Genomic DNA, 12,389 nt, shown 5'->3' on the forward strand with positions numbered 1-12,389 from the left:
GATGCAACCGGCTTGATGCAAGTTCATGATTCCCGAGCGTGTGTGAGAGATGGATTTTCTCCCGCTGTAAAGTTTCTGGCCAACCCTCTTATTACTCTTGTTATGATTACATTTATGTAACATTATTTACTTGAAAAACATGATAAGAGACATAATCAAATATTCCCATCTTCATACAATCCATTTCAATTCTTTGTAAGTGTTATGAGTCAGAGTTTATTCCCTTCTATCGATATATCCCAGGAAATTATTGGGAGTTTCAGTGACGTAGGCAGTGTCTACGGTCTCAGTGTTATCAAACGGAAGTACTCACCCTCCCATACACGTGCACAATCGTGAGCGCGCGCTACAGCACTTCAACTTGTTGAAGTTTCCCCCTGAACTTTACATTCCGCGCGGACCTGCCCCCCGTTCAGCAGCATGCCTCTCTCCAACAAGTGGTGGATTTTGTGCGCAGTTTTGCTCTCCTGCCTGGTCCGTTTTGGGTCTTGCAGAAAAGGTAAGACGAATAAGACAAAGTTTGTATGTGTATATGCATGCGGGTTCTTTTTTAAACTGGCTTTAGTTAGTTCGCAACTTGTTTTTGTTGCTACACGACCGTGCTTTAGGAGAAAGTTCTCCTCGCGAACCTCGTGCGTAAAATACGACTACGCTCAGGGTTTATACATATTCACTTTCTTATATTTATCACTTAAGTTTTATTCCTGTTGAAATACTGCATGGATGTGTTAGGCATTAATGCGTGTTATTGTGTACAGCAGTACAGTCCTGTCCTATATTCATATATTCGTAAAGATTGCAACAAAAAACATTTTAGAAATTACGCGTAAATGTTCAAATGTACTCAATAGAAACTATTGTCATTTTTTTTATTTACTTTTTTGCTTAAGAAGTATTACGTGTAAAAATCCAGAAAATGTTGAGACGTGACCCCATACTTTAATCAATGTCTTTACTGAGGTCCTGGCAACAACGTTTGTTTTGCTGTGTGTGACCTTTTAAAGTCGAGATGTGGCGTCTGGAGAGGCCAAAGTCCAGAACAAATGCAGTTCTCATACTGGCCACGACCCACACCTGAACCGCTTGGCACCTCCTCTCGTTCTGTCACGTCGCAACAACAGCCTTGCGAGCTGTAATGAGACCGATGGGATTGGATGTCAGATACCCAACAAGCTGTGAAAGGTCTGAGTTGTGGCAGGTCTGGTCCAAAGTGGTGAAGAAAATGTAGCCTAATATTCTGCTTTCACTTCTCCTTTCCTGAAAGCAAATACCGGTTTGGGTGAACTGTAACATTCACTGTATATCTTTAATGTCAGTGTCTGCTTTCTTCCTATCTCTCAAAGACACACAGCTCCTTTTTGCATCATTTCCAAGCATGGAAGGGACATTTTAAAGCTATAGTTAGAATTTGTAAGCCAGACACTTTGTTATGTTGACAAACTTGATATTTCCCCTGATAAATACACGTGTACATTTAATATCCAAGCATTTTCCTGGCTTCTTGTAAGATTTACATTTTAGTGAAACCCATGGAACAGTTTGAAGATGAGGGACTGCCAGCAAAGTTGATAGACCTTAATTGCAAATAGACTACGATAAAATTTTTCTTTGTAAAGATTGAATAACAACAAACTTAAAAACTGCTCTTAATGGGTGGCAACTTTCTAGTCCTTTGTCCAGAGGTGATTCAAAGGACTAGAAAGTTGCCACTTAAAATGCACATACATGGAAGAATGCATTGTTCTATTCCGTAACCAGAAACTAAGTCCTATTCCTGCAATATAGTTTATTAACTTACACTCAATGTTGGTATTATAAAAAGCCCTGTACACTCTCAAGACTGTATTCATGAGATGTGCTGTAATCTGTGAAAAATACTTTGTTATTGAGGCTGATGAATATGTAGTGGGTCTGTAGCTCGACTACAAATAATTACAAAACAAACTGAGGAAGGAGAAAATTTTGACTGACTGGACTTTATTTAGTTGGAAATGTGTTAAAGCCCAGTAATTTATTTTGTCAGCCTTCAATTTTTTAGGTCTGTGGGATATAGAGTGGAACTCGGTTGCCACTCCCTGTGGGTTTGAATGAGAAATACAGTCATGTATCATCTGCATATAAATGGAAAACAACTTTAAATTACATTGCAGAGGGGCAGATTTAGACACGTTTTAAAACTCCAGAGTTGACAAAACACCAGAATCATAACCTCTGTAATGATATAATCAGAGCAAAACACCACTGATATGTTCCCGAGTGACCCAAAACATAATCTTTCCAATATAAGCTGCGAGAGAATACATTTCCCTCCAATGGTAATTGAGAAACTAATTTCACTTGTACAGAAGAATATTGTGGAAGCAAGACTTCTTATTTTTCAGATATACTTTTGACATTTTAGCGTTTACTGGACTGGATAGTAAAGAAAGTTTTCAGAAAAACGGGGAGAGAGTGTTTGGCATTGCCACAAAGGAAATGGTCTTGGGTTGGCTCAAACCAGTCACTCCAGTAGCTTTCAGCATATAGGTCACCTGCTTATCCAAGCGTCCTATATCAGTACCCATGACTTTTTTTTTTTAAGCATCTAAGAGACATTATTTTCCCTAAACCATCATTTTCTATTTATTGATGATTAACATTGTAAACATACAGGTCTTTTTAACCTTAAGGCAAAAACTTTAAAAATACTAAATGTTTTCTTAAAGCCATACAGATATTGTTATAGCAAACACGACCAGGGGCATTTTTTATTTTTTAGCCACCCAGTAGTATGAGAAAGAAAATCTTCAGTAAATACAGAGAGACAATTTGTGTCTATTGCCCTATAGTGGCCTTCAATGTTTTGCTCACAGAAGAACGTTAGCTTTTACTATTTGCATATCATTTAGGTGCTCTTGAGAGGTAATGCAATAAGGGATTCACTGAGCCAGTTTGGGACTAAACATCGGTATCATTGGAGCACAGTTCTGGTCGTATCACTAATCGTCTCATGAAGGCGTAAACACTGTCTCATTAATTTGTGGAGGAATTTAATTAGAAGCTCGCTAGCTGTTTGAAGTGGCCCTTTTATTAGAGAGCCTCAGGCCATAGAAAGAAAACACTGTAGCATGTGCCATCTTAATTAGCGTCTGCAGTAAGGAGCAGACTTGAGAAAACTACGAGCCTTAGAATGTCACTAAAAACATTTTACCACAAGATCATTTCACCTATAACTGGAAAGTCTTCTCTGCACTGACTATTATTAGCTACAGACTAATGTTTCATGCTGGCAGTTTCTTTAATAAGGAATGTTAGTTTTGTCTCGACATGAAGCTCACCAAAAAGTGGCTGCACTGCAACATAACCAGCAGCCTTTCCTCAGGGTCATATAAGCATTAAAATGCAAGAGGCACGAAATCTCTCTCAGTGACGTAATTCATTGTTCTGCCTCTGTTCTCCATTTGTGGATGTACCAACTCCTAGTTTTTAAAACTTTATACTTTCGAGAGAGAATTTTTTGTTCTGTTTTTTTATGCCTAACTTTTATGTAATTTCACTTTGCCATGCAGACTTCGTTATTTCTTCTTCATAACTGACCCTTGTGGTCTTCAATGTCCCCACATACCAAATGCATAATGGAAAAAGTAAACAAACTTACAAATTTTCTGCATCCGAACTTGCCGTGTACTGTATGTGCACACTGTATGTGTTGTATTTTTGCAGGAAATTTGGCCTCAAAAAACACACTGTGAAAAGAAAAAAGTGAAGTTGGCATCAAGACATGATTAGCTGGTCCTGTAAGAACGTGAGATTCTGGGTACATTCAGTTCTCATGAGAAAGCAGCAGCAGGAAGAATTTCATGGTTTGATCCATGTTGAAGCTGTATCACGACCACTTTTATACGTTTTCAGAATGTCAGTCAAGCAATTTGAGGTCTTGTTGGCAGATTTGGGAGCAGATCTTAGGAGGTAGAAAAATGATTTCAGAGAGCCAGTTGACCCGGAGCTTGGTCTAGCTTTGTGTTTGAGGTAAAACATTATTGTTTTACTATTTCCAAATCACTGTATATTTAGTACTGGTGTGCGATTTGAGTTACGAATGTGCTTGATGCCAAATGTAGTGGTCTGATTGGTTAGATCTTTTTGTGCAGATCCAAAAAAATCAACCGTGTTTCTAAAAATTCTAAAATGCCGCAAATTCGTCCAGTGAAATTATGTGGTTGGTATGTGTGGCTGCATTAAGAAAGGTGAGTCTGAAAAATGTTTTTAATGCACAAATTATTCACACAGGTTTTAGATGTTTTTACAGATGTAACTGAAGCCAAAAAGTGAAAATCCTAAAGGGAACATTTCTTGTAGACCTGCAGGTAGTGAAGAAAGGCATTGCAAACTTTTGTTAACTTGGAAATTGCTGCAAGGCATGAATATTTAATAACATAAATGGGACTTTAAGAACATCTAAATTGCCTCCTAAAAACATGGAACTGCATCACCAACAGAAAAAAAAAAGATAGAGCTTAAAAGTTCAGATTTGGAAAGCTTAGCACTCTGAGGATGCACTGTAAAAACTTTATGGAAGGACATTTATATAGCACTTTTCCAGGCTTACTGATAACCTAAAGGCACATTCTATAATAGAGCCAAGTCTCCATAAAGATGTGGGCACAACAGACTCTGATTTCCTGTGTCTGGGTCTTATTTCATCCATTTTATTTTCCTGTGATGTTTCCTGTAGGCTGGGCAGAGGAACAGCTTTAGGTCCAAGCTGACTTAGCTTAATTCTTATCCCTCTCTTTCTGGGTCGATCACACTGCCTGCAGGGATTTTTGGACTGCATCCTCTGCCTGGCTGGTCAGATGATAAAGAGGTCAGCGATGGGCTCAAAGTCTCTTAATCCAGTCTCTGAGGAAATTTTTCAGGTATCTAGTGCATTGACTGTATCTACGTTTTGTTGAGTTCGTAACTTTAGTGATACCTACACAACACTACAAAAGACACCCAGTACTGCTGTTTTAAAGCCTTTTCATCATTGAGAGGGAGTATTAGGCTCTTAAACTGAAAAACATTCACGATTGTACTCTGTCCTGACCTGACATGGATTTACTTTCTATAACACAATTTGAACGTCATGTAAAAGACCTTTGGATGGAGTTGAACTAGTCTAAAGACCTGAAACTTTCTCTTGAACATGCTTTGAGATATGACTGCAACCTGAGACTTCTTTCAGTTGCTCCTGTTAGGCATCACGGCGGCGGGTCATTTGCCTCCATCTCAGCTTATCCCGAGCATCCTCCTCTGTCACACCAACCCGTTACATGTCCTCCTTCACTACATCTGTTCAGTTCAAGTCAGTTTGATTGATATAGCGTCAAATACAAACAACAATCGCCTCAAGGTGGTTTTTACTATAAGGTAATAGTAGCCCTACAATACACAGAGTAACAATCATACAATCAGACAGCCCCCTATGAGCAAGAAGAGTTGGGAAGAGTTAATCTCTCCTTTAGTATTCTTAGCCCCTAGATTTAAAGTCCCCGCTCTCACTTCCATTGTCTTACTTTTCCCTCATTCTTGCTGCCTCTAAACATGCCTTCCTCTTTCTACTTCCTCTGGCTTTGCCCAACAACTTTAACCATCAAACTGATGGTCAACATCAGGAGGATGCATTCATCCAGATCATCAATTTTATGCAAAAGTTATGCACAACAATTTTACACCAAATGTCCTTTCTGATGGGAGCCTCTCCATTTATCCCATCTTGAGACCAGCAGTAGTGCATTGGTGTGTGACCCCCTGTGGCTGGGTTCTAAAAGACCTGCTACAAGGCTTGAAAATGAGCCAAAAGATTTAAATCAGCTACAACTTGAATTTCTTGAAGACAGGGTTGAGGCATGTTGTCTGCCATATTTCCATAACACATTAAATTGTTCCAGCACATCTGTTATTGTGGTAAAATATTTAAATAAATTTGCTTTTGTGGTGCTTTCTGTAGGGCGTGTGGTTTAAATAATAATGGTCATTAGTGGAATAAGCTGTGTGAGTCATAATAACTGGAAGTTGTGCTGTAACAAGATAATTTCGAGCCCATTATTCGCAGCCCTTGAGTGTCTTTCCGGTTTTGTTACTTCAGCTTTCTGAGCGTTGCTGCCCTGTGCGACACCAAAAACATAAATATGTGACAATGTTCTGAAGTGGAAGCATATTTAATTAAATACGATTGTTTTATGTGGCCTACATTTTCAGCTTTCGCCCACCACAGTATCACTTTAAGTTAGACAGAGTGTTAAAATTCTGCTTGAGGTAATGCCTCTAGCTTTGCTGGTTGACTAATTAAAATGTGTGCCTCATCTTTTTCTGTGAATATACAGTGCATATCGCTAAGAAATATAGCATGTGTAATTGTAGCCTACACACCTGCTTGAGCGGGAACCATAAACTCATTGTGATACACAGTTACATAATTTAATTGGCTGGGAACAGCTTCTTATTTTATTTGACCTCATGAACTTTAGAAAGTCAGAAATTTCAGAGTTCAAAGGTCCTTGCTGATTCATCTGCTGCAGAATATAAAACACCTCAGCCTACATCAGAGCAGCAGGAACGCTAGTCGAGAGCCTATATAACACCCGCTTAATCTCTGAGCTTATTTTATATCTATGTGACAAACACCTTAATGAACACTTAAGGTTGGGTTACTTAGGCCTTGATCTCTAAAAAATGAGGACACAATGAGACAACTCAGTCACTGAGGAAGATTTCATATATCCATGCAATTTATTATTTTTGAACAATCGTTTGAATTTTTGTATTGATGTACTTGTCTTGATTTCATCTGTGCAGGTGTTCCACACACTAACTCCTCTGACTGTAATGCTATGATATTTTACATTTGTACTTACTACTGGCTTGCTGAACATAAGGATTCCTCTCAGGTCATGAGTATTTGGTCTTATTTGGAACAAGTTCTGGATGTTGTGGGGCAAAGATTTATTCGCAGCCTTGTACATTGTTCGCGCAGTTCTGAGGTCAACCAAATCTTTAAATTTGAGAATATTTAATTTGATAAAAAGTGGTTTTGATGGTTCTCTTGAAGTAGCTTTATTTAAACACCGAACTCCAATAAATTTTCCGTACACTAAGAGTAAGTAACAGTAACACAACATTTCCACTTTTGATTTATGATGTGCAAAATACAGATACTTGGAAACCCAGAAACATTCCAGTGCAAAGTTGTTCTGGGCATCAGATCGTTGTGCCGCTATTACCCTATTTTCAGATAAAAAGCTGACTGCAGTGCGTTTGGTGAATATACGTGTCCTTTGAGAGAAAATACCTGTCCACTCCAGTTTGACAGAGCTGGGGGGAGATGATAAATGTACTCTAAGGAGCATCCAGCGCAGGTTAATCGGTGAGTCCTGTGCACTGTCACCTGTAGAAGCTGGCAAACTACACTACCTTGGCTCTGTATTTAGAGGGAAGATGCTGTCTCTATAATCATTTCTCAACTCACCTGACAATATTTCGCTAGTGTGTTCTTTCACAGCTACAGAGGCATAGCCAGAACATCTGGAAATGCATGTACCAATTGCTCAATAGGAGGAAAAAGTGGCTCACCAAGGGATAGAAACATTACTTTCAGTGTACTAGCTTCCCATTATAGGCGTCAGTGAACACATGGATGTACTTTTTATTTAAAACTGTGTTGTTAAGTAATTTTAGGGCCACCCAGAAAAGGTTTGTAAAGAGACTCAAAGTCAGAAAGTCTTTTTTCCATTACTGAATATTCACTACCTGAAAAAAGGAATTCGTAATGTCTTTATGGTAAACAACAAGCAAAAATTTAGGTCTTAAATTGACTCTGAAGACTGGGATAATATTCTCAACCTGGGTCAGATTCCTTAAAAAAAGACCTGTTGCTATTCATAATTTTCAGTGACTGGCACAGAGACATGAAGGGAAAAATGTGTGCAAAAGTACAGATATTTATCTGGAACATGGACTTGGTTATACTAATAATTTTGTAGTTTTGGGATGTGAAAGACAAAAAAAGGATATTAATATTTTAATAATATATTAATAATAATTTAAAAAAAAGAGCGTCCTAATTAGCTAACCTTACTTAGGGTCGCTGTACTCAGTAGGTTGATGACGTGAATTTGAATCAAAACAAATCATTTCAGTCGAAATGATCAAAACTGACTGTCTGCTATTATTTGTGAACAGACAGAGTAGCAAGTTGTTACTGGCCTGGATTTAACAACCATCTGGCAAACCTGATAAAAATAACTGGAACACGTTGGAGAAAAAGCTTTGTTTTGTCCTCCTGGCTGACGCTCCTATAATGACGTGACGTAACATCACAGCTCCGAATTCCACTGGTGTCACTCTGATGAATAAAGACCATCTGTAGTTACGTAGGTTGTTAAAAGAGGCCCATTTGTGCCTTTTTTTTTTTTTTTTAACAAGACATGTTTAATTTCTGCCTTTTGTGTTGTTGATGGTGTTGTGTCATTCCAGGTACAAAACCAAACAAAGCTGGCCTTTTGTTCAAAGCTTTTCGTCCCTTTATCTGTCCCTGCACAGTGCGCTCTATCTTGAAGGAGTCTGCGGCTGACGGAGCTTCCTGCAAGCAGTAGCAACATTATTAACGTTGCTGTAGCTTGCAGGAAGCTTTAATCTCGCAAATGTTGAGTCATAATTGCCATTTTGCACAGGGGGTGAATGACACCGACATGGGAACTAATTAGGTCTGTAGCCTTATGCCTTCGTGAATGACTCACATTTGTTTGCTGAAAAAGATAGTGCTATCCTTTTTCCTTGACTCTGGAAAGTTTTTGTAGCCGAGCTCAACTGGCTGTCTGCAAGTGGATAAGGCTATGGTAGCATTTCCTGTTGGTGGAACTGACAATAAATGTAAGGTTTGTTTAAGGGGGAGTGTTTCAGGAAGTTATGCATCTCACAGGATGCTGAACTTGTGGGAGATAATGGAAGTGGAAATATGGCTTGAGATATGAGAATGGTGGTAAATAACTTGTGCTATTGCATTATGGTAAATGGCCTGTATTTATATAGCGCTTTACTAGTCCCTAAGGACCCCAAAGCGCTTTACATATCCAGTCATCCACCCATTCACACACAGGTGAGGGCAAGCCACATTGTAGCCACAGCCACCCTGGGGCGCACTGACAGAGGCAAGGCTGCCGGACACTGGCGCCACCGGGCCCTCTGACCACCATCAGTAGGCAATGGGTGAAGTGTCTTGCCCAAGGACACAACGACTGAGACTGTCCAAGCCGGGGCTCGAACCGGCAACCTTCCGATTACAAGGCGAACTCTTAACTCTTGAGCCATGATCGCTTGCATTATTTCGTTTTATATATAAATGCTGTATTTGTGTATGTTGGATTTATGTTGCTGGGGGAAAAAAGAAAAAAGAAGAAGAATCTCTTTTCTTAAGAAGGTGTGCTGACTTAACTGTGCTCTAGCATAGCAGCAAATATCAGCAGAGTGGACAAAAGGTTTGGGGAATAAAAGACAGAAGTGAACCAAGTCTGAACCTGTTGGAGGAGCAGTCAAGCAGAATGTCTGATGAAAGGCCAATCACTTCTTCTGGTTTGTACCAGTTCAGACAAGGCACATGTGGATGATGGGTTTCTTGTTTTTGACTGCTTGAGGTTGATAGTCACTGAAATTGAGCTTACGCCTCTTTCGCAGTCCCATGCTGCTCAGACTGATCTGATCTACTGAAACAACTCAAATGAAAGACCCGAATGAAATGTGAAAAACAACAGAGTGAGGTTGAGCTTATACCAACGTTTAAGGCAAACGAAGGCGTCACCTGTCCGGGCTCCGGGCTGCAGTTGGGTCTGTTTTTGTTTACCTTCAGCCGTGCAACCTTTAACTTAAATATTGCACACATATCAACACGCAGAGCAGTGTCAGGTTCAGAGCAAGTCCGTCAAATGCAAGTCCATCACAAAAATGAAAACACAGCACACTCTGCACGAGTACACCGTCTTTAAATGCCACCTGCGATCTTGGCTTTGCCCCAGTGGTACTTTCAAATCAAGTGCAAAATCTTTACACAAAAACACAAGCAAACTGTAACAAATCTCGATACTGCTACTCGTTGATATTTCAAACATTGTTGAATGTATGAACTGGGAGAGTTAAAAACATGCAATAAAAGGCAATGTTTTATTATGAGAAATGTGGTATTTATAACTCCACACTGAGATTTGTGAATATGTGCTCAGATGAACAGCAGGATATTGGTATTTCTGGGCTTCTGAGCATATTGAAATATAACAAATAATAAATTATCAAGTTGTATCTGAACACACTGTTTCTTAAGCCTCCCACTGTGTCTTTCTGTCTGCCATTTCTCTAAAAAATGAGTTTTCCATTTTACGCATAGTGCAAAGTCAGACACAATCAGTTTTTCCTTTGTATTTGTAACACCTCTGACTTATTCCCTACAGCTTCTTTCTTTTCCATGCACTGTAATGTGAACAGATTGGTACTGCTCAATTTTGAGGAACAAAACATTGTTTATTTCTCTTGTTTGTGGTTTTGTTATTCGGTTTTAGTCATGGCAAAGCCATGACCGGGTCAGCCTGCTGGGCGCTCCGGACTGAAACATTTCATTGTCGTCTTGGTTGTTCCCACGATTGCATTATTTATTTATTTTTCCACCTGCAGTCTCACCATTGTTTTGAGTTTTGATTTTCTAGTTGATTTTGTGAGTAAATTATTTGCAAACAAAACTGAATTATTGTGGTTTAACAATGATGCAAATACATAAATAGTCATTTCAACTGATGAAAACTCCACTAGGTTTAGAAATCATTGAACAGTCACAGCTGACAAAGCATCATAGCCACAGATTAAACATGTAAAAGCGACTAGCATCACTGGCACTGCGCAGGGGTTCGAGGCAAAACAGCACCAGAAAATGTTCAGTGAGCTACATTTTCATTCAATTTGTGTCTTTGGTGGACTTTTTCATGTCTTGCATCATATTTATGGCGAATTCTTGCAGCTGTAATGATGTTTAGAGATAATAATACTTGAATAGGAAAAAAAATACTTTATACGTTAACTATGGTGACAACTATGAAAGTCCATTTCCACCACCAAAAGAAAAAAAAACAATTATCCATAACTCGAAATTTCGAGTTAGTGCTGCCAATCAGTTATCTATGTGAATGACATCATTTCCTTGTTACCCAGAAGTAGAAGTTACCCTCCGCTACAATTGCTACAGCTAACCAGTATTACAGCCAGTCATGAATGCACAAATTGCTGAGTATTTTCAGCATGGCTTCACAAATGACGAAATCCTTGTGTTATTAGCTGAATCGTTACTATCGTGGCGTTACTATCAGCAAATGTACTTTCAAAAGCGCCAAATTGTTGCCAACCCGGTTTTGAGTGCGCATTCCTCTGCGCCATATCCTTCCGGGTAACAAGAAAATGACGTCATTATCGTAGATTACTGATTAGCAGAGCTAACTTGAAATTTCGAGTTACTTTTCTCAAAATTTTGAGTTAATAGGTCGAAATTTCGAGAAAGATAATGAGTTATGGATTGTGGTGTTTTTTTTTTTTTTTTTGTTTTTTTTTTTGCTTTTTTCCTTAGTGGCGTAAACAGACTTCCATGCAAAACAGTACCGTGCTAAGTAGCTTGCAATGCTGTATAATCTCAAGGTGTGTTCACATAGAAACTGAAGTTAAATTGAATTCGCTGTAATGTTTGTATTGTGTTGCCCTTGAAAGTCATAAAGCTGATTCATTGGAGCCTAACTGTCACAGGGTGAGAGGCTAGTTACACCCTGGACAGGTCATCAGCCTGTCACAGGGCGAACACGGAGACATGCAACCATTGCTCACATTCACACTCATTGTAATTATAGAATAACCAGTTATCCTAACCTTATGCACTCAGTTCGCTGTATTCAACATATTTGAATAAAAAAAGAAATTCTGTCACAGTTTTTTCTGTGGAGCTTTAAAAAGACGACATGTCATTTGTTAACCTCCAGGTCATGACCAAACCACTTAGGTGCAAAGTTGGGTTCAGGTTGCATTTCAGCCACCTGCTAACCAAGCATGTGTTAATTTTGATTACTGTTAGAGAGACTTAACCAAACCCAAATCATGTAATGCAGCAGTCCCCAACCCCCGGGCCTCGGACCGGTACCGGTCAATGAGTCGTTTGGTACCGGGCCGCGAGAGTTGAGGCTCAGGTGTGAAATGTGTGGTTTTCAGGGTTTTTATTGGTTTTCAGCGTTATTTTGTTATCGTTTTTATCGTTAACTCTGTTTTCCTGGGTCTTTTCCCGTGTGTTATGAATAAATCTTCTTTTTTTTCAGTACCGGTACTAGTTTTATTTTGTCCGCAACACCTTA

General features: G+C 39.2%; 1 protein-coding gene across 2 annotated transcripts in view; it reads left to right on the forward strand.

Moving 5' to 3' along the window:
• Positions 1 to 383: 383 nt before the first annotated feature.
• Positions 384 to 12,389, forward strand: part of tfpia (tissue factor pathway inhibitor a) — a 46,390-nt gene continuing 34,384 nt past the window's right edge. For both annotated transcript variants that reach the window (XM_085384405.1, XM_085384406.1), the window contains exon 1: positions 384 to 499. In XM_085384405.1, the coding sequence (XP_085240531.1) occupies positions 421 to 499 (79 nt within the window). In that variant the 5' untranslated portion in view covers positions 384 to 420. The remainder of the gene's footprint in view (positions 500 to 12,389) is intronic.

Source organism: Rhamphochromis longiceps, linkage group LG16 (genome assembly GCF_057381845.1).
Source record: "Rhamphochromis longiceps isolate RC_006_pf linkage group LG16, R_longiceps_female_GT1.1, whole genome shotgun sequence".
Classification (NCBI taxonomy): Eukaryota; Metazoa; Chordata; class Actinopteri; order Cichliformes; family Cichlidae; genus Rhamphochromis; species Rhamphochromis longiceps.